Source organism: Mytilus edulis, chromosome 13, assembly GCF_963676685.1.
Source record: "Mytilus edulis chromosome 13, xbMytEdul2.2, whole genome shotgun sequence".
In the NCBI taxonomy this organism is placed as follows: domain Eukaryota; kingdom Metazoa; phylum Mollusca; class Bivalvia; order Mytilida; family Mytilidae; genus Mytilus; species Mytilus edulis.
Genome location: NC_092356.1, coordinates 8692009 through 8716055, shown reverse-complemented (window position 1 = coordinate 8716055; position 24047 = coordinate 8692009). Strand labels below are relative to the sequence as shown.

At 30.9% G+C, this 24047-nt stretch overlaps 1 protein-coding gene across 6 annotated transcripts in view; it reads left to right on the top strand.

Moving 5' to 3' along the window:
• Window positions 1–24047, top strand: part of LOC139501896 (voltage-gated potassium channel subunit beta-2-like) — a 76535-nt gene that overhangs the window by 28978 nt on the left and 23510 nt on the right. For 2 of the 6 annotated variants that reach the window (XM_071291192.1, XM_071291193.1), the window contains 8 exons: window positions 10488–10574; window positions 11719–11925; window positions 12628–12722; window positions 14125–14245; window positions 15031–15119; window positions 15819–15907; window positions 17051–17103; window positions 21258–21519. In XM_071291192.1, the coding sequence (XP_071147293.1) occupies window positions 10488–10574; window positions 11719–11925; window positions 12628–12722; window positions 14125–14245; window positions 15031–15119; window positions 15819–15907; window positions 17051–17084 (722 nt within the window). In that variant the 3' untranslated portion in view covers window positions 17085–17103; window positions 21258–21519. Of the gene's footprint in view, window positions 1–10487; window positions 10575–11718; window positions 11926–12627; window positions 12723–14124; window positions 14246–15030; window positions 15120–15818; window positions 15908–17050; window positions 17104–17755; window positions 17768–21257; window positions 21520–24047 lie in introns of those variants that run through there. The other 4 variants (XM_071291197.1, XM_071291194.1, XM_071291195.1 and 1 more) reach the window with 3 other exon arrangements.

Here is a 24047-nt window from a genome sequence, read left to right as displayed (position 1 = left end):
GCATTTTTTCAAGCTACGGGTCGTGACAAAATGACACATTTTGTATGGATTATACAGGAAAAAACACCATTTTGTGAATAGAAACTAAACGAAATGATAGAATTGTAAAATAAATTAGGAAAATATAGCTTTCAAACAATGCTTTGATAATATCAAAAGAAAAGATAGGGTCACCGTACGTTTTTTCCGGCTAAAATACAATTTAGGAAAATTCCTTGAACAATCCAACAGAAAATGCACTGTTTTAGAGTTATCTCCCCTTAAAATGACAATTTCAAAATATTTAAAAACAACCAAAAATAATCTACACTTGTACATATATTTATATTTATAAGTTATATTCTTATAAATTGGATCTTTTAAATGTAAAAACACATGAAATATCTGCCTTCTTGCATCAAATTTTGCTAATTTGATAGAAAATACGGACCTTAGATTCTCTGTTTTTTACAATCCAAGATGGCGAAAGACACCCATACCACCTTAAAGGGCTAAGTGATCTTTTCTCATCACTTGGCATCCATCGTCGTTAACTTTTACATAAATGTTTTTCCTCTGAAACTACTGGTCCAAATTTAACCAAACTTGGCCACAATCATCATTAGGGTATATAGTTTTAAAAATTTGTCCTATGACGCCGCCTGCCAACTAACATGGCCGACATGGCTTAAAATAGAACATAGGGGTAAAAATGCAGTTTTTGGCTTATATATCTCTGAAACTGAAGCATTTAGGGCAAATCTGACATGGGGTTTAAATATTCATCAGGTTAAGATCTATCTGCCCTGAAACCCAGTTTTTTTCCATTAATTTGACAGTTCATTCCTTATGCATTTAAATGACACAATAAGTTAATGATTATAGTGGTTTATGTATAAATAATTAGTTTAACTGTTTTAATATCCTGAAGAGGTCTTTGAATATATATTTTGGCTTTCTTGGCCTGTCTACTTCCTCCTATGTGAAGTTAGTTTTTTTAAGTAAATACCAGAGAATTCGGAAGTATCAATGTAATGTTCTTTGTGTAATAATGTGTTCTCAGATCACCTGAATTACCTTATTTAAGGAATGACTAATATTTTTTCTGTCTTATGAAGAAGTAACATCAATAATGTGGTGCACACTGAATAACACTGGCGTAGCGTGTAATTAATAAGTGTGCATCCCATTTTTTATGTTATTTTGAATAGACAGTCAGAGCTCTGACATAAACAAGTCAGAATAAAATGACTTCCATAGGTCAGATATAATTTGATGTAAGTGTTGTCTCCCTTCTTGCACTCAACAGAATATGACTTGTACAGGTCAGTTTATGTCAGACTTTAATTTATCATAAAATGACTTCCACAGGTCAGCTTTTGCATAAAATATTGTGACTTAATATCTTCATATTCTAATAAGATTTATGTCCCTTTTTAATGCATTTTGACTTAGAGAGGTCATTTTTGTTCTGACTTGAAGCAGTCATTACTACCACTTTGTTATCAATCTCCATAAAATATAGTGATTACTAGTTTTGAATCAAAGAGTTTAAAAAGTGGGGCTCATCATACTTTCTTCTTTCCAGAATCTTAACATAATATATTTATTTCATCAAATTCAATCATTTCAAAATACAAACAAAAACCAAAGCAGAAAAAAATGGATCATACAATTTTCTGTCAATATCAAAAGATTTACAAAATACAATATTGGATACATTTACTAGTACCATAACAATACTTCAAATCTTCCAAGGAAAAAATAAGGGATCTATTCTCATCCACTTTTAGCTAAATTTATCAAGAGCAAAACATTTATTATTTTAATATTTCATTGAGGTAAATACTGTTGTGCAAACTGACTCAAACAAGTCACACTATGTTCTGACTTCAAAGAGTCAGTCAAAACTAAACTTATTTCAACCTTTAAGTCTAGTACCGTCATATTGATTTAAAAATGTATGGGAAAGCCAGATATATATAGGACAGAGAAAATATTAAAGGTCCCCTAAAGTCACAATGAGGACTATAAAAAAAAATATTTGGTATATTCAATATTTAAATGCAATTTATTTTAAACAGGTCAAATCATGTTTTGACTTAAAACAGTCAGCCCAAAATTAAATTTATTGAAATTTTTAGAGTGAGGCACTGACATATGATATTAAATGAAAGTATGGGAACGTCAGACATAAGAAATATATGTAAGATCCCCTAAAATAAATAACCATTTGACTTAATTGTTTCTAAACATTTATCAAATAAATTCACAAATGGCAGATTCAGAAGCAGGGCTTAAAGGAAGTACACCTAGCTTTGATTGGAAAATTTGTTCTGCAATCTGACTTAAACAGGTCAAATCATGTTCAGACAAATTGACTTAATAGGTCAAATGGGCATGTTCGGACAAATTTACTTAAACAGGTCAAATCATATTCTGACTTAAAAGAGTCTGTCAAAAACTAAATGGCTTGCAAAGTTCTGTAAAAGTCGTGCATTATCATGATTTTTATGTGATTGTTAGAATGTATGGATACAAGTAGGAAAAAAAATCACAAAAAATTAAGTCACAATTATAAGAACTATATATATAAAAGATAATTTGGTATATTTTTGATATCATAATATTTCATTGAGGTAAATCCTGTTGTGCAAACTGACTTGAACAAGTCACATTATGTTCTGACTTCAAGGAGTCAGTAAAAAACTATACTTTAATTAAGTATTGCAACTTTAAGTCTGGGATTGTCATATGTATTTAAGAATGTATAAGAAACTCAGATAAAAGACACCCAATAATAAAGTCACAAAAATGTGGACTATAAAAAAATTGTATTTGGTATATTATTATTTAACATTCAAATGTATTTTGTTAACAAATTTCTCCAAATTATTTTAAAATTTTATTATATTTCTGTATTTTCATGACTTTTTTCTGTTGAATTAACATTTGGAACTTTCGGTTTTAAAAAACATTATTTTAAAAACCATTTGACTGAATTGTTTCTTAAAAAAAAATATGAATTAATTAACTCAACAGTAGCAGATTCAGATATGGAGGGGGCTTAAAGGAGGAAGACTTAGTTTTGATTGAACATTTTTTTTTCTGTAAACTGACTTTAACAGGTCAAATCGTGTTCAGACTTCAAAGAGTCGGTCCCAACTAAACTTATTTCAACTTTCAAGTCTAGTTTTTTTCATATTGATTTAAAAATGTACGGAAAAGCTAGATAAAAGACAGAGGAAATAAGGTCCCCGTACGGCGCAATAATGAGGACTATAAAAAAGTTTATTTTGCATATTCAATATATTTAAATGTATTTTGTTTTAAACCGGTCAAATTATGTTCTGACTTCAAAGAGTCAGTCAAAAACTTCACTTTAGCTAATTATTACAACTTTTTAGTCTGGCATTGTCATATGCATTTAAGAATGTATGGGAAAATCAGATAAAAGACACCCAATAATAAAGTCACAATAATGAGGACTATAAAAAAATGTGTTTGGTATATTTTATATTCAAATAAATTTTGTTTACAAATTTCATCAAATCATCTTTAAATTTTATTATATTTCTGTATTTTCATGACCTTTCTTTTCTGTTAATATAAGTTAACACATGGAACTTTTGGTTTTAAAATATATTATTTTAAACCATTTGACTGAATTGTTTCTAATAAACCTATCAATTAATTAACTCAACAGTAGCAGATTCAGATAAGGGAAAAAGGGGAAGAGAGGGGGGGCTTAGAAGAAGAAGACCTAGTTTTGATTGGATTTAATTTTCTCTGTAAACTGACTTTAACAGGTCAAATCATGTTCTGACTTCAAAGAGTCAGTCAAAACTAAACTTATTTCAACTTTTAAGTCTAGGATTTTCATATTGATTTTAAAATGTATGGGAAACCAGATAAAAGACTGATGAAATAAGGTCCCCTTAAGTCACAATATTGAGAACTATACAAAAATGTATTTGGTATATTTTATATTCAAATGTATTTTGTTAACAAATTTCATCAAATTAATATCTTAAAAATTTATTCTATTTCCGTATTTTCATGACTTTTTTTCTGTTAAGTTAACAAATAGAACTTTTGGTTGTAAAAAACATTATTCTACAAACCATTTGACTGAATTGTTTCATAATTTTTTTTAAACTCAACAGTAGCAGATTCAAATAAGGGAAAAAGGGGGGGGGGGGCTAAGATGAAGAAACCTAGTTTGATTGGATTTTTTTTTCTGTAAACTGACTTTAACAGGTCAAATCATGTTCTGACTTCAAAGAGTCTGTCAAAACTAAACTTATTTCAACTTTTAAGTCCAGGATTTTCATATTGATTTAAAATGTATGGAACATTTTTATTTGATATATTCAATATTCAAATGCATTTTGTTTTTTTAGAGATTTTCATCAAATTATCTAAAAAAAAAATATTGTATTATTTCTGTATTTTCATGACTTTTCTTTTCTGTTAAGTTAACACATGGAACTTGTGGTAGCAAAAAAACATTATACTTTAATAACCATTTGACTGAATTTTTTCTAAAAAAAAATCAGTAATTAATTAACTCAACAGTAGCAGATTGATATTTAGTGGGGAGGGGGATTAGAGGAAGAACACCTAGCTTTGATAGGACATTTTTTCCCTGTCAACTGACTTAAACAGGTCAAGTCATGTTCTGACTTCATAAAGTCAGTCCCATCTAAACATATTTCAACTTTTAAGTCTAGTTTTTTCATATTGATTTAAAAATGTACGGAAAAGCCAGATAAAAGACAGAGGAAATAAGGTCCCCATACAGCGCAATTATAAATGAGGACTATAAAAAAGTTTATTTTGCATATTGATTATTTAATATTTAAATGTATTTTGTTTTAAACTGGTCAAATTATGTTCTGACTTCAAAGAGTCAGTCAAAAACTTCACTTTAACTTATTATTACAACTGTTAAGTCTGGCATTGTCATAAATATATGCATTTAAGAACGTATGGGAAAATCAGATAAAAGACACCCAATAATAAAGTCACAATAATGAGAACTAATATTTTATATTCAATATATTTTGTTTACAAATTTCATCAAATCATCTTTAAATTTTATTATATTTCTGTATTTTCATGACCTTTCTTTTCTGTTAAGTTAACACATGGAACTTTTGGTGGTAAAATATATTATTTTAAACCATTTGACTGAATTGTTTCTAATAAACTTATCAATTAATTAACTCAACAGTAGCAGATTCAGATAAAAGGGAAAGGGGGGGGGGGTTAGAAGAAAAAGACCTAGTTTTGATTGGATTTAATTTTCTCTGTAAACTGACTTTAACAGGTCAAATCATGTTCTGACTTCAAAGAGTCAGTCAAAACTAAACTCATGTCAACTTTTAAGTCTAGGATTTTCATATTGATTTTAAAATGTATGACAAACCAGATAAAAGACTGATGAAATATGGTCCCCTCAAGTCACAGTATTGAGGACTATAAAAAAATGTATTTGGTATATTTTATATTCAAATGTATTTTTTTTAACAAATTTCATCAAATTAATATCTTAAAAATTTATTTTATTTTTGTATTTTTATGACTTTTTTTCTGTAAAGTTAACATATAGAACTTTTGGTTGTAAAAAACATTATTCTAAAAACTATCCCAACAGTAGCAGATTCAGATAAGGAGAAAAAGGGGGGGCTAAGATGAAGAAATCTAGTTTGATCGGATTTTTTTTTCTGTAAACTGACTTAAACAGGTCAAATCATGTTAAAAAATGTTGAGGAGAAAATACTTAGAAAATCAGACTAAGTTTGGTGACTTCGTTGTCCTTCAAGAAGTGGTACATATAAATACATAATATTTTCACTACAACTATCTATTGGGTGTTTTTTAAATAGATTTTTTAGCAACATTTATAACTTTGTAATTTATGTTCAATTGTACACTTGTTATTCTTAATATATATTTTTTTTGGAACAAAATCTTGTCAGGGTTTCTTATGGTACTAGCATGACAAGAGCATTCATATTCTTAAATACTCTAAACATTAAAAACAAGTCATTATCTTCAGATCATTCTGAGTCTTTCTGGCCTTATTAAATTAAAGTCAGAACATTCAGACTTTCATAAGTCAGAACATTCAGACTTTCATAAGTCAGAACATTCAGACTTTCATAAGTCAGAACATTCAGACTTTCATAAGTCAGAACATTCAGACTTTCATAAGTCAGAACATTCAGACTTTCATAAGTCAGAACATTCAGACTTTTATAAGTCAGAACATACTGACTTCCAATGTTCTTCTCACTTCTGTAGAAACAAAGACTATCTATATTTCAAATAAAAGGTTAATGCTTTATGTGGCTAAGCATCTGGGGTAAGAATTATAGATGTGTAACTTCATAGGAAAACATATATGCCATATAATTAGGGATTGACCCTGTATGTCATTCAAATCTTCTTGAAATGACGAACAGGAATATTATATGGTTTAGGGGTGGTGATCCAGACCATTTCAAAAAGGGGGATGGGGATGACCCCCATGGACTTTCCCTTTATTTCATTTGATTCGTTGTATTGTCCCATATAATAATATATAGGCTTAAGGGGTGGGTATCTCAACCGTTTAAAAGTTTTCAAACATGAGGGGGTGGGGTGACCCCAAGGGACTTTATCTTTATTTCATTTGATTTGTCTTGTTGTCCCTTACACTAATATATATGGGTCAGGGGTGGGGATCTTGACCATTTACATGTTTTCACACAGTAGGGGTGAACCCCCCCCCCCCCCCCCCCCCCCCAAGGGACTTCCCCTATATTACATTGGGTTTGATTTATTTTCCCATACACGAATATATATAGTTTTGGGGTGGGGATCTCGACCGTTTACAAAATATAAGAACATTCGCAAATGGCAGGGGAGGGGTAAACCCAGAGACTAGCCCGGTATATTTCATTCAAATTAATTTGACATTATAAAAAGGAATATATATGGTTTACAGGTGGGGATCTCGACCATTTTCAAGATATAAGATCATTCTCAAATGACAAGGGGTGGGGCGACCCATAGAGACTAGCCTGGTATATTTCATTATATTTTACAGAGAAAAATTGAGTTTAGGGGGCAGGGATCTCGACTGTTCAACATTGTCAAATGACAGGGGTAGGGTGATCCCTGCAGCCTTACCCTACATTTCATTTGATTTGTTTTTAATATCATATTCCATGTTCATAATTGAAAAACCCGTTTTGTGAATTTTTTATAATGTTCTCAAGTTAAAATCATTTTTAAAATAAAAATTAAAAAAATATTTCGGTTCTTTAGTTAAACCCTCCCTTCCCTTTTCCTTTATTAAAATTATTCCGATTTCATTTCATTTTCATTAATATCAATATTCAAAAGATCGTTTTTTTCATTGGGAGAAACGAAAAAACAAATATATTTATAAGCCGCAAACTCGGAAAGGTTAAAAAGTCAATTCATGATTGAGATTAAAAATAGAAAAATCACGTGATGATGTTCAGCTCGAAGCAATAATTTTACTTTTAAAATTGCACTGACTGGTTATTATGTTAATACTGTTTAAGACAACACGAGTTGTCTCCCGAAAATAACAGTTCATTATCATAACAACATTTTCTGACCTGAACAAGTCAGAATTGTCAGACACCAGGTCATCTCAAAGGCCACGCGTCCGTATTTACAGGTCACGCGCCTTCATGAAACAGCAACAAAATCACTTGCAAATACCTTCTTCACACGCAAAAAATATTAAAATGGCCATGAAAATACGGAGGTAATATGTATTACCTTCTGAAAATGACCACATTGACCTAGATTTTCACTAAAAAACGTAAATAATCACTATATTTTCATGTAACTTCTCGTTCGAGAAACTCCCAAAACAACGACTCTCATACACGTGATCTCTCCCAAAAAACCACGTGATCGTATGTGTCTTAGATCGGCGGCAAATTCAAAATATCTTCTGGTTTGACGGACTCGATGGAAAACTACGCAAAACAAAAATTGACCCGTACAGGTCAGAATTTCAAAACATTTTCTGACTTGAAGAAGTCATTTTATTCTGACTTGTTTATGTCAGAGCTCTGACTGATAGACAGAAAAAATATTACAGTCATTTCTTATAATATAATTCTAAATTTAATTATAACCGGCGTCAATCATGAAAATTTTGTTGACATCACGGTCACATGACAAAATTATGTCTATGGGCTGATAAACAAAACAATGTGAGCCAATCAGAAGAAACATTACAACCAAAATTAAATTATATGAGTTTTCACATCTGCTATTATAATATTTTCTCTTTATACAATGTTTAACGCTATGTCATATGGATAGAATTGTATGTCTTTAATTTTCTCTGGGTCTCCTGTATATATATATATTGATAATATCCCAACCCTGTCTTAACACCACTACTCTGCCTCTGTCAGCACAAACTACATCCACCACATGAATATTCATATTTTATATTTTATACTGGTGCTGGTACATAAAGTTTAAATTGATTTAACATAACAATAAAATGTAAACAATTCGTTTCTTCGTTACATTCACATGATTAACATCCTGATATAGTCACTTCATATATCTTGGCATCCTTGATTGTATCGCTTATTAGTGTCATACATCCTATATAGAGTTGACCTGTTGAAGTGAATGTAAGAGACCATGGGAAGATTATGTTTATGTCACTTGTTTTATAATATGTCATCAACAGGCCAGCATTGTTCAGGATATGAAGTGTACAATTCCTTGCATCAGCTATAATAACATTGTCTTTAGGTGTTATCACTATGTCTCTTGGATAGAATGGTTCATCCTTGTTGATCACTGTATCTCCAGTATAGATATTGATTATATCACCACCCTGTCCTAACACTACCACTCTACGTCTGTCATCGCTTACTTCATCCTTTACATGAATATTCCCATTCCTGGTACTGATAATGTGCTCGGGATAGGTAAATATAGGTTGTTTATGTTGATCATGTTCATACACTCTCTCATGGTCTCCATTCTGATTCATTAGTATTATGATTCTTCGGTCCTTGTTTCCACCTCCTACTAGAACTTTATTGTCACTAGTGATATGGATTGCTGTAGGAAAGAATGGTGACACATTATATACTGAGTCTGTAAGTGTACTTGTATTAATACTGATTTGCTTCAATCTTGATCCCTCTGTAGCTATAAGTAGATTATTTGATTGAGTAACAGCCATACCAAAAACCTCGATATTAAATCTGGATAGTATGTTCAGTTTGGTTCCTTCAGGTTTTACTCTCTGTAATACTCTATCTCTGTAACTACTTATCCACAACGAATCATCATGACAATAAGACAAATAATCTACTGCAGATAGTGTAGTTTCATATTGTTTATTGATGTTCAAGTCTACACCAGTCAGTTGTCCAATATCTTTGATGTTTACTACCTGATGATTCTCTGTGTTTTTTAATTCTGGATGAACACTTTCTTTGCAATGATTACACAGTAATTGACTACAGTCAATACACTTCCACTTGATTGGTCGGTCTGTTTCACATATTCCACATTTAGCTGGGGCTTGACTTCTTATAACAGACTGAGAGAAGGCCATCATATATGAATATATGATATATATTCTTCCTTTAAATAAAACTACATATATTGTACTTTGATAAGTGATATGATAATGGGAAGTCAAGGTTGTTAGATACCCAGTTGCATGATTTGTTTAAACACTTATTACTAAATTGATTAGATAGATGAACACCTGACTACTAGGTCAATAATTGTATCAGCTGATTTTAAGTATTTCTGTACATCTCCATAATTTGATATCATTTGATTTATTAAATTTTTTAAAGCTCACCTGGCCCACAGGGCCAAGTGAATTTTTCTCATCACTTATCGCTCGTTGTTATCGTCTATCGTCATTTACTAAAATTACAAAATCTCCCACTTAATTACTGGGCCAAATTAAGCTAAACTTGGCCACAATCATCATTTTTGCCCTTTATAGTCAAATTTAAACAATATTTTGAAAATTTTTGTAATATTTTCAAAAATCTTCTCCTCTGAAACTAAAAAAACTTCTGAGACAAATTCAACCAAACTGGCCACATTCATCATTAGAGTATTTAGTTTTAACATGTGTCTTATGACCCTGCCTGCCTACCAAGATGGCAGGCATGGCTAAAAATAGGACATAGCGGTAATCAGAGATTTTCATCATGAAGTCTATTCTTGTCTAGTGTTGGAGAGTGTCCTTTGTTATACATATATGCACATAGACCCAGGTGAGTGACACAGGCTCTTTAGAGCCTCTAGTTTTCAGGAAAGATTAAAATTCAAATAATTTTGATGACACAACTTTACATTCATATTGCTGAAGTATACCTCTAATGGCAATTCAACATTATGATTCATTGTTATTAACTATGAGGTATTAATACATATACCTATTGTAACTAATCCAATTTCTGTAAATTTTTACATTCTAGGTTTAAAATGTTCGTTAGAAAGACTTCAGTTAGATTATGTAGATATAGTATTTGCTAACAGACCAGACTCACACACTCCAATGGAAGGTATGTATGTGTAAAAGAACCAAAATTATAAATTTCTAAGCTCACCTGACCAAAATGGTAAAAAGAGCTATTTTCACCACTTGACTTGCTTTGTTCATAGATAAAACAGGACATTTGGATGTATTATCCTGCAGACACAAATTCTATAACCACCTATAAATTTCATATTTAAACAAAACAGAAGTTTTAGTGTATATGACATAAGAGATTTTAAAAACAATCATTTGACAGGTTTTTGTCAAGCCTGCGATTTTGTCGCAGAAAGCTCGACATAGGGATAGTGATCTGGCGACAGCAGTTAGCTAACTTCTTAAAAGCTTTATATTTTAGAAGGTGGAAGACCTGGAAGCTTCATACTTTGTATATAGATGACTATGGTTACGAAGTTTCTGTCAGTCACATGTCCAATGTCCTTGACCTTATTTTCATGGTTCAGTGACTACTTGAAAAAAAAGTTAAGATTCTTTGTAATGTTTAATTCTCTCTTATTATGAGTAATAGTATAACTATATTTGGTATGTGCATACCTTTCAAGGTCATCATGAGAGAATTGTTAGCTGTACATGTCTAGCTGGCATGGTTCATCTGATCTTTACCTCATTTTCATGGGCCATTGGTCAATGTTTAGTTTTAAGTTTATGTGACAGTTGTAAGAAAGCTTTATATTTAGGACTATCAACATAATATCAATGATTAGTAAAGAAGGTGAGACATTTCAGCGTGTACACTCTTGTTAAGAAAAAGCAATTTAAAATAATAACTGAATTTATTCATTGTGCCCTGCTACATGGTTTTCATTTGTTAGTTCATACATCTCAAAATTGGTTTCCTTTCTCTAATTTTAATTTGGATCATGCTGAATTTGCCATTTCCACTCTGACTTTAATTTGCCATTTCCACTCTAACTTTACTTTGCCATAATATAATGCTCTGAAACTTATAAACAAAATTTTGATTTGAGACCAGAATAATTCCAATGCAATTATAAAGAAAAATTCTGAGTCAGCCTTTTCCTGCTATTTTTGGAAATGCATGAAAGATATTTTTTAAATTCATTTTATTATTAATTTTTGTGTGAGTAAAATAAAGTCTGTATGATTATTATAACTTTATGAACTACTAATTGTTGTAAATTTTCTTTTAGAAATTGTTCGGGCTTTCACATATGTTATAAACCAAGGTTGGGCTATGTACTGGGGTACATCACGTTGGTCCCCTACAGAGATAATGGAGGCCTATTCTGTAGCTCGCCAATTTAACCAGATCCCTCCAATAGCTGAGCAAGCTGAATATCACTTACTACAGAGAGAGAAGGTAGAACTTCAAATGCCAGAACTCTATCAGAAAATAGGTATGAGTTTAGTATGGTGTTCATTATCACTGAACTAGTATATATTTGTTTAGAGGCCAGCTGAAGGACGCCTCCAGGTGCTGGAATTTCTCGCTACATTAAAGACCTGTTGGTAACCTTCTGCTGTTGCCTTTTCTATGGTCGGGTTGTTGTCTCTTTGACACATTCCCAATTTCCATTCTCAATTTTATGGTTTGTGGAATAGATGCCACACATATTTGTGACATTTCCTGGTTGAAACTTGTATTTGTTTTCTGTTTTTTTTGTCCATTAAAGCAATTTAGAAAATTCAAAATAAACATAAGATTCCAGATCAAAAGGGATTTGAAAGAGCACCAACACTTCGTTGCTGAAGAAATTCAGAGTAAAAAGTCGTGTTTTTTTGTGGATTGGTTAAACCATGTGATCCCTTTTTTGTCACCTTGCATTGTAAGAACTCAGAATTGGTTATAATAACATGGTCCAACCAGTCACCATGCTTATTTTAAGGAAATATCATGCCTAAGTAATCCAGATTTCACATTGACATATTGCATAAGACACTTTTCTAAGGTTGGGGATTGATTCCACATTTTACACACATATTTTCAAGTATTAAACATCTCATTTATCATCAAATTTAACATTGGATTCTTACAAATTTTTGTACAAAACAAAGAAAACCAGATATGATATACATCCAATGTTACTTTGTTTCACTAGGTGTTGGTACCATAACCTGGTCACCATTGGCGGGTGGTATACTGACAGGGAAATATGATGATGGTGTACCTATCTATTCCAGAGCAGCTTTGAAGGTAAGTTGCCCTAACACTGATGACCTTTTTTATGAAGTTATACCTTAAATGACGCCTAGATGATCATCCAGGTTTAAGATTAGTAAAGTTATTTTTTGATTTTAGGATTTTTTCTTCCAGGGTTGTGAGGCTTTAGCCGTTAGATTTAATGATTGCTGTCATGATTTTTTATACTCAGGAAAGTTTTGTTGAGGGGAATACTGTTAACAACTTTATATTTTCACAGATACACTTTTCTGTGTTAAACTTTTTAGCAGATTAAGACTTAAAGTGACGATTTATTTACGTGATTTTCTAATTTTGTTTGTGTATTTGTAACAAAATTGGACCCTTACTTTTTATATTTTGGACTATTTATATTCATGTTATTTGACTACTTGCCAGTAACAAATTGCTCTTGAAATTTAATAGCTGCGGAACCGTAGCTCTTAGGTCCTTATGTTATTTTTTTACTATTTGCGGACCATGGTCTGCAAATAGTCAAAAAATAACATAAGGACCTAAGAGCTACAGTTCCGCAGCTAGAAATTTAATTGACTTACATTATTTTGAAAAAATCGAAATATTGAAAATAGTTGAACTCAATACATGACAATACCTTCACAAAAAGGAATATAAACTTACTGGACTAAATGTGGGAAACAAATAATATAAATTCTAGTTTATTAGTAGTTTTTACATGAATTTTGCTTGGACAGACAGTTAACTTCAAGATTTCATCCTCTGACCCTATTTTGTATCTAATACATATACCATTACAGTCTGTGCCAAACTGTTATAGGGTTTGTTTGACTGAAAGAGAAATATGAACTTTTCCACTATATATTCAACCCAAAAATCTTAAAGTTCTGTCTGACTGAATTTTTTTTTTTGTTTGACATTTTGTCGGTCAGACAGAGGTTGGAATACACTGCCATTTATTCTCATATTTTAATGGGATGGTAGACAATTAAGAAACTATGTTAGAAAAAGAGGATGTGGTATTATTGCCAATGAGACAACATTCCACATGGCACAGAAATTATCAACTGTAGGTCACTGTATGGCTTTCAACGATGAGTAAAACCCATACGTCTTCTTTAAAAAAAACTCACCTGCATAAACTCTAGAATGCTGAGTTTTAAAACTATAATGTTTGGTTTTTTTTTCAATCATTATAAGTAAAAAGTTAATGTTAAGTATTATTATGCATAAATAAACAGTGAGTCGCCACCGCTCATATGATTTTGTAGTTTGGACTGTAATGCTAGCTGACATCTGGGCCTCTAACAATTGTTAACTGAGACACAATTAAAAAATCAGTCATTAAGAGCCAAGATTAAGTTTAATGTAGTCTTCTCTATAAAACTCCTGACTTTAGTTGTATGATCATGAAAGATATATATTAAATTTCTATGAATAGGGTTATTCATGGTTTAAAGACAAAATTTTGGGTGAGGAGGGAAGGAGGCAACAGGCCAGGTTAAGAGAGGCAGCCATCATAGCAGACAGATTAGGTTGTTCTATGTCACAGTTAGCATTAGGTAGGTACTTACAAGCTGAAGTTATCAATACTAATGGTAGCTATAGAGAGGCAGTCATTTTTGTGGCAACATATTTATGGGCAAATTAACATATCTCAGTTAGCTTTAGGTAAGGAAAATCTTCAAAGTATAAATTCTGAAGCTGAAGTTAACAAGCCTACCCTTAGAGTGGCATTTATAAGGGTCTGGTTGAGTTAACAGAATAGAGAATAAACCATACATATGAAGAATAGAGAAAAATTGGCATAGAAAATTAACAAATTGTGGTCTTCATCACATTTAAAGGTATGATTATACTTCAATATAAACAAGTTGCGGTCTTCATCACACCCACTTCATCAGGCTCAAAACAGTAAATGTTCAAACTGGACAAATTCTATAATATATCCATCCTAACATCCTTAATGCTGCCAAATCACTAAGTCGCTTATTGCTTTTCCAAAGACATTTCTTGAATGTTTATAAACACAACGGTTTAAAAGTGATGATAATTTGTAGTTCTCCTGTTTAGATAAGGGAGATAATCTGCTACTTCCAGAGTCAAACATTTCAGTGTCATCTAATAGATTACATTGCGCTGATTCAAGAAATATATGTTTTGCTTCAAATAAGGGAGATAATTTACTACTTTGCTTCAAATAAGGAAGATAATTCACTACTTTGCTTCAAAAGGAGATAATTTACTACTCTACTTCATATAAAGGAGATAATTTACTACTTTGCTTCAAATAAGGGAGATAATTTGCTACTTGCTTTTTACAAAATATCTCTTTTCTGTTTTGTAGCTTGGGTATTAAAAAATGAAAATGTACAGTGTGTATTACTAGGAGCTTCTACAGTAGATCAACTTTATCTTAACATTCAGGCTTTACAGGTAATTATTCCATAACCAATCATTTTTCATTCATAATGTTTAAGAAATATATGAATTAATAATATATGGCGAAAAAGTTCTATATATAAAAAAGAAGATGCGGTATGATTGCCCATGGGAAAATTCTCTACAAGATATCAAATGACACAGAAATTAAACAACTATAGGTCACCGTATGGCCTTCAACAATGAGCAAAGCCCATACCGCATAGTCAGCTATAAAGAGCCCCAAAATGACAATGTAAAACAATTCAAAAGAGAAAACTAACAGCCTAATTGATGTACTTTAAATAATTGAAAACATATATGTAACACATAAATAAACGGCAACCACTGAATATATATTGGTAATTAAATGATGAGCTTTCATGGAATTATCGGGTGTCAGTCCATCCATCCCATCTGTTAGCGCTCTCAAAGATAAAATTCTTGCCAGATTTTTATAAAACTTATACTTTAGGTTAAAATCAGCAATATCTCGAACAAGTTTTATAATGATGGATGTCGACCTTTTTTTATAGAGTTATATTGAATTTATGGAAATTGGCCTCATTAGCACTACAAAAAAGTGTTTTATTTTGCCATTGTACCTTGGAAAACAAAAATGAAGACACAAATCTAGATCTGAGAAAGCTAGTTCAAAGCCAATATATTTGAATGATTATTGACATTTTTTTCTTTCAATTTTTGTTCTTTTAGTATGTACCCAAACTGTCAGGAAGTATTATGCAAGAGTTAGACAAGATTTTAGGGAACTCACCAAAACTGAAGAAAGAAAGTAATATGAGGTATGATAAAACAAAAGTATCATCTTATATGGATGTGTTTGCTATTGTCTATTTGTGAGTAGATATATTTATTGTAATTTGGATTTGAACATTTTGGGGTGGTATAAAGCTGCTCTGAATTGTAACACATTTATACAGGTGAAAAATTAGCGATAGTAGTACATGTACATGTTTATTTTTACCTTCAATCATTCCATTTTTGATCACTTGAAATCATAATGTATACTTTTCAACAAATTTGAAGTTAATTCTGACATTTTGACTTCATTTTCATGAATCCTAAAGGAGTTATTGCCTGTAAATGACAATTTTTTACTAAATTTAATGTGTATGCCTATTGTATTTAAAACAATGATTGGTAGGTAGAAACTGTCAACTCAAGATTGATCAGCAATACAAGGCCAATGAAATAACCAATATGATCAAAACCATTCAATAAATACTAAAAGGAGTTATTGCCCTTTAATGATGTTTTTTTTTACTTTTAATGGACTTCTTTTTGAGTGTTTGTCTAACATCTCTGAAAAATTTATAGAAAGGCAAAAACTTTAAAATAGCAACATTGATAATCAAGATTTACAATAAAAGTGCCAGTTTAACTAAATCTATTTGATAACTGTAGAGTTATTTCCCTTAATTGACAATTTTTGCCTGGTTTCTAGTTTTTGCCTTATCACAAGATTTTGAAAACTATTTTATTTTTTTATAGGTGAGTGATTTAGACTTATATGTATATAAAGTATATGTAATACAATTCTGTAAAATGGATGAAAAAAAGTCTTTAAGATTAAGTTATATGTCTGTCTATCCACCTTGACTTTTTTGTTCCAATGTTAAAATAGATTTTGACATATCAATGTTTGTGTGACTCAGCAGTTGATGAATCCTATTTGCTTCTTTTGCTAGTAACTTGTTATTTTGCTTGTTTGGCATATTTCCCTCTTCTTTCTAATTTCTATCCTTCATTTTTGCAGGCTTTTTTGTATGACAATAGTCTTTTTTGATTTTTTAAATCATTAAACTTGGTGTGTATTTATTAATATATTTTTTATCGTTGAATTATTACTAGAAATCAATGTACAATGATTTTGAGGAAAGCTAAAAAAAAATTATTTGTTAAGACATGTTATATACTCTTTGTAGAAACTGGTTACAAAGATCAACAAGCAAGCCCTAACTTCCCCATATAAATATAGGTATATCTTTAGGAATGAAATTTAGCCTCCTACTTGGTTTTGTGCATCTTCCATTTTATTTTTTATTTATTATTTTGAATGTGATATTTAAATTTATATATATTCTCCTTGTTCTATTCATTTTAATAATCTACTTATTATAATTTATTTTTTAAGCATGCATTTAATTGTCCCCAGGTGTAAGGGCAATGATTAAGAGAGACAATTTGAATAACTTGTGTATCATTCATTTCCCTTATTTAGGTAGATACATTATGTTTAAAATTTTAGTTGTCAAGTCTGTTAAGCTTGTTAGGAAAACTGTTTAAACAAATTAACAAGTTTAAAATATGAATCGCTCTTGCAGAAATGTAAACATAATACCTGAACCAAACCATTTCACTGGTATCTACAGCCTGGGAATATATATGTTTTTGTAACAGACGACACGGAGCATATAGATATAAGAAGATGTGATATGAGTGCCAATAAGACAACTTTTAAACCAAGTCACAATTTGTAAAAGTAAACCATTATATAGTTTCCTTAGACTGGCAATACAAGAAATGAAAAGATGTAAAAAAAAAACTATTCTCTATGCTTGTATCATCTAAATTTGCTAAATTTTATGTAGGTTTTATTCCAAATTATTCGATTTCTTTATGAATTTTAGACCACAAAGGAGGTAATGGTATGACTGCCTAATTTGAACATAGAATAATTTAAACACTTGCTCAAAGATTTTTTTTGCACTTGTACATAGATATAGTAATAGATTTAGAGGAATGAATCTAGTAGCTCTTGTTTGCATTTTGAGTGTTTATTTTGTTTTATGCCCTGACTTGTGTCATGAAGTGCATGTTGGCTTTCAAACCTTTCCTGTCTATTTATTTGTAGGTGTTTTCCATTTACAACATGATTTACATAAACAAAGTTCTGATTAAGATTGGATGATGTTAAGAAAATATGCAGTCATCATAAAACACATACAAATTTTATAATCCAAATCTCATTTACAAAAAAGTATATATGTTATAGAAGGATGCTGTTACCTACTTTTCATTGTACACTGATCATTGATAATCTTTTTAATTTAAGTATTAAGAGCAATTCTCTGTAACCACCAACCATTTTTCATAGGGGGGGGGGGGGGGTCGGCACACATTGTCATCCATTTTCCTGAAACTTGGCCAAAACACATATTCATGTAGAGTGACACTACCAAAATGCAAACTTGATCTGTATTTTGTGATAATAAGGATTGTTTGTTTATCTCTTGCTACAAACAAACAAAATTTCAAGAAAAATCTGAGACTCTGCATGCTGCAACTTGGTTGGTGGTAATACAGAGAATTGCTATTAACATCTGAAACATTTTGAAATACAGGATCTATTTCTCCAGGTATCCCATAAAGCCTTCAAATATTTATTAAATCGTATTGGTATCTTCCTCAAAGTAGCAATATTGACATGTCTCTCAGACCTCCCTATGCGATATTGCTTTTCTTTGTCTGCTCTTTGGTCGGGTTGTTGTCTCTTTGACATATTCCCCTTTCCAATTCTCAATTTTATTTCCTAATTTTCCCTTTTTATACGCCCGTCGTCTTTTAGACGGGACGTATTATGGTATACCGTTGTCCGTCCGTCCGTCTGTCCGTCCGTCGTCCACACTTCGGACAATAACTCAAAAACACTTTCACCAATTTCCATGAAACTTAAGTGAATTGTTTATACATATTGACGTAAGCTCCCTTTCGTTTTTTTTTTAATTTCAGATTTTAAGTTTTAGATTTATGGGGCTTTATTCATAAAAAAGGGGGGATTTTCAACACTTCGGACAATAACTCAAAAAGGCTTTCACCAATGTCCATGAAACTTTGGTGAATTGTTTATATCTATTGATGTAAGCTCCCTTTCAATTTTTATAATTTTCAGATCTTAAGTTTTGGATTTATGGGGCTTTATTCATAAAAAAAAGGGGGACTTTCAACACTTCGGACAATAACTCAAAAAGGCTTTCACCAATGTCCATGAAACTTTAGTGAATTGTTTATATCTATTGATGTAAGCTCCCTTTCATTTTTTTATAATTTCAGATTTTACATTTCCGTGTTATGAAAGGGGGGATTTTCCAATTTTGGGACAATAACTAACACTTTCACAAAATTTTATGCAACTTTGATAAATTGTTTATATCTATTGACATAAGCTTCCTTTCCATTTTTATAAATTTTAGATTTTATGTTTTCTTAAGTAATGAATTTTTATACTTAAAAAAGGGGGATTTTATGAAACTTTGGTGAATATATTAATGTAACATCCCTTTTGATTTGTATATATATTTCTAGTTGATCATATAAATTCATTTAAAGCATAAAAGACAAGTTAAAAGAGCAACGGGCGTATCATGCGCTAAAGCGCAGCCCTTTATTTTATGTTGCCTAGCAATTTCCAGTTTTCATAAGGGACAGCTTGCGGTTTAGTATGGCATCGTCTGTGTCAAATCCTTCAATGGCTATCATCAGAATTCAACTAAAATTACACAGACCCTTTACAAGACATAAAGTTGTGCACCTGGTATTTCTTTTATAAGTCCCCTATCGATAAATTTGAAGGGGACTTCAGGTTTGCACTCTGTCTGTCTGTCTGTCTGTCTCATGTCCATCAATGAGTCCGGCAAATTTTCCAGACTTTTTTCCTTCATACTTGAAGATATTGATTTGATATTTTGATGTATTGTTTAATCATGACAAGTTACAGGTCAAGTTCGATTTTCATGATTTTAGCTTATCTCCTCGTTAAGTTAAAGCCCTTTCCCTAGAAATAATTTTTTGATAAAATACTTATTTTAAAATTACTAAATTTCTGTTCAAAGGGAAAAAAACTCAAAAAATTTTACTTTCCCTAGAATTAAATTTATGATGAAATACTTATTAACTACTAGACTTCTGTTCAAAGGGAAATAACTCTCTTTTTTTAAATTGTAAGAGACATTGTATTAGGATAAATGACATTTTGGATTTTTTTCCCTTTTCTTTAGTAAATTATTTTGAAGAATTTAGTGGAATGTTTGTACGTTAAATTATGTAGTTTAAACCATGACAAGTTATAGATCAAGTTAGAATACATCAGCTGCTAACTTGTCTATATTTTGGGGAAACATTTACAATGTCTGATCAAATTACTGGTATTTATGATATTATTTCAAATCATTCAGATATCTAGAAATGATGGCTAATATGTTAAAGTTTGTAACTTGTTATAATTTTAGAGCTGCAGGAACATGAATAATGTGTCTTTGAAATAATATTAATAGGGCTACAGGTTTAGAAACATGAATCCCACTAACTGAGGTGGACTTTCTAAAGGAGTAGGTCCACTTTTTGGCCCCAAAATATAGCAGTTTTACAAAATTGTTAAAATGTAAACTTTTAGTTATCTAATTGAAAGAAGAATGCTCCTTCTACATTAATAGGGGCTTTTTTCGACAATAAAAAGCACATGTATTGGGTACTAGCATCATAAAGTCATGCTTAAATACTGAAATCTTCAAAATTTTAATTTTAGTTAAATTTTAGTTCCGTCTAAAATGAAAGTGGCCACATTCATGTTCATTCTTAATATTAAAATGTAAGTTGTATTTGATGATAATACATAACATATATATAGGTTGAGGATGAACATTGATGCGTCCACTTTCGTTTTTGCCAAAAAAACATCTGAAACTGACCTTTTTTGGCATATTTGATAGATTTTTCATATTTGAGCTTGAATCAAAGTGTTTTTAATGAACAACTCAGTTAAAATCTTTCACATAAACTAATAGAATCAAATGAAATAGACACTAAAGTGTTTAAAAGGTGTCCACAATCTTTCGTCAGATGAACCTGAAATTTGCGGCCAAAATCGGCCCTTACCAGACCTACTCCTTTGTCCAGTTCAATCTACGACTCTATCTGTTTCTGTTCCATTTTCCAAACAAAATCTTGAATATTGCATTGGATTTGCATAGATCTACAAATATAAGTTATCAATCATTGATTGATAATTAATTTCAATTAGCAATGAAAAAAAGATAAACTTAATTATGTATAAAAGTATTTGTCAAAGACAGTGATCAACTATTAAAGACTGTCTAATTTTTCATTTAAAATCTAAAATGTTATCTTTTTCAGGTAACCATCATAACTGAATTTACCAAACATGATGTATCGCTGAAAGAATGAAAGATTGCAAAACACGGAAAAAGTTCGGAATTTTGATGATGACTAATAGTTTACCACAGAACTATATTGCATCTTTTTTATTACCTGAATTATAAGGCATTTAGATTTTAGACTTTTTTTTCGTACATTCCATTTGAAGACAATGCAAGAAATAGAACTTTAATTGAAACAGGAATTGATAAGTTCATTGCTTTGACACTAGGAAGAAGAATTCTCGTTTGAAGTTTGAAGTTGTATCTAAACGATAGTATATAATGTGTACTCAAAGGCAACTAATTTATTTATTTGGGTTTCACATTTGTTTGCATGGAATCTATGCATGAAATATGGTTTTGTCCATAACTTGCTCAAAACTTTCAATTATTCAATGACCAGAAAAGTGTGCCTGTCTGAGAAAACTGTCTGATCGAATATGATTGTCCACACCCCTGTTTTTCTGTCGTTTAAAATCACATGCAATATTCTGGAGATAAGTTTAAGTATATCTGGACATATATTCGTCCAAAACTATATGTTATCTATTTTTCAAAATTCTGAACTTTAATTTGTCAGTGCATCGTAAGCCTATCTGGCTGGCTGTAATGTAATATTGTATTGATATGTATCTATTGTATATATACAGGTTGCACTATAATAAATCATTCATTCATTCATTCATTCATATAATACATTTGTAAAAGAAACAGATTTGTTTTGCAAATGTGACCATTTTGAAAGCCCTGATTCAATATTTGAACATTTAGCTATCTGACTCATTTTCATTACCAAACTTTAAAAATATGCTAATAGATTTAAGTGCCATTCTGCCTTATAATCAGGCAGTGGGGAAAATAAAAACCCACTGAAGGTGACATTACGTTATGTATTTTTTTAATTATATCATGGTGCATGAATCGTTTCCTTTTCTTGTTCAGGTAATTCAGGATATAATTTGGTTAAAATGCACTAGAAATTAACAATTAAGGGGAGCTAACGCCATAATTTGCTATTATTCAATCTAAAAGTTACCTAGAGATTTATCCAATTACCAGATATGCAGACACGAAAGATCTACCATTTCTAATTCAGTAAAAGGGTAACATTAATATAGAATGGTTAGGTTGGTTGGTTTATTTTATCATGTTTTAATGTTTTGATTTTTTTCAAACTTGCCTGATTCTTGCGAAGACCAGTGGCACTTAAGTTTGTTGTGTGGAGTTCAACATTCCTATCTTCCTATTATGGAATCAGTATTAAGTTATATAACATCTACTCCTTGTTACTTTTGTTTATATCTTGCTTCATGTTAAGAATAATTGTATACAAGATTGATTGTATTGTTATGATTGTAGAGTGATTCACACTGAATCATGTTCATGATTAATTGTATTTTTATGATTGAAGAGGGATTCACATTGAATCATGTTCATGATTTTATTGATTCAATGTTTAACAAGCAAAGTATGTATACATTGTATATATTTATTGAGTTTTCAGCAGTTCAATTTTTAGAAGTAAACAATCACTGCCAGAATAAGCAAAAGAGAATATTATGTACCATGACAACTTTACAGGATTTTGAATGATTTCAATTTTATTTTGCATGTGGTGACTGAATGTTGTAGGAAATTACACAGTTGAAGGCTTTTTTTGCACTTCGCTTCCTCATCATTTCCCGTTCAATCAAAGTTGTTTAATAGCTGTTTTAACCCCTTGCCTGATTTGGGCTCTCTGTGTCTGCCCCATATAAGGTTAAAATTTTGATTAAGGGTAGGTTAATGTTAAAGTTAACAAATTTTACCATGAATTTGTAGTCGCATGAACTAAAACTAAGTTCTCCTGTTAATTTTTCTGTGAACTTCGACGAATATTTAATTTAGGATTTCAATTGCAAGTTTGGTTTAAGATAGGTTAAAGTTTTGGTTGAAGAAGGTATAGTTTTGGTTTATGGTCAGTTTTAGTTTAAGAAAGATTACAGATTAGGTTTATGGTAGCTTAACATAATCATCTTGAACTTGATACAAATGATTTCTTTGACATGTTTACATGCTTACATTGCCCAAGCTGTTTTTGGCAAAACCTTTCAGAATTTTGGGTCCTCAACTTCATACTTTTTTTGGCCTTTTTACTCATTTTGATTCAAGCATAACTGATGAGTGTAACTGATGAGTCTTTGAAGACGAAACATGTGTCTGGCATATACAGTGTTATTCCTGGTCACTATGATGAGTTTAGGGACATGCTTCAATTTATTATTTGATTTTCTTCCTATGTGAGGATTGCATGGTACTATAAGTAGTTGAATGAAAAAAATAATGAATTGTACAAAAATGTGAAATTAAGTATTTAATAGTGTTAACATGTTAAAAGTTTATTTATAATTGTATATATGTATATGTATATAAGTCCTGTTGTATATTTGAAGTATATTTCACCACACATATCTCATTCAAAGGTTGTGAATATTATTTAAGGATTGTTTTAACTGTAATATTGATATATATGGCCTCTTACCAAAATGTAATTAATCCTCTATTTATATGATTTATGCTAGATCAAATATAAATGAATAATAAATGGACAGCAAAGTGAATCATGTTTTAGTTATATAATGCAAAATATCTGAATGGAGTAGTCTCATTTCAACTTCTTAAAACCTTTATATTTTAGAAGTTAGAAGACTTGGATGCTTCATACTTTGTGTGTAGATGCCTTGTGTTACAAAATTTCTGTCTGTCATATGTCCATTGTCTTTGGCCT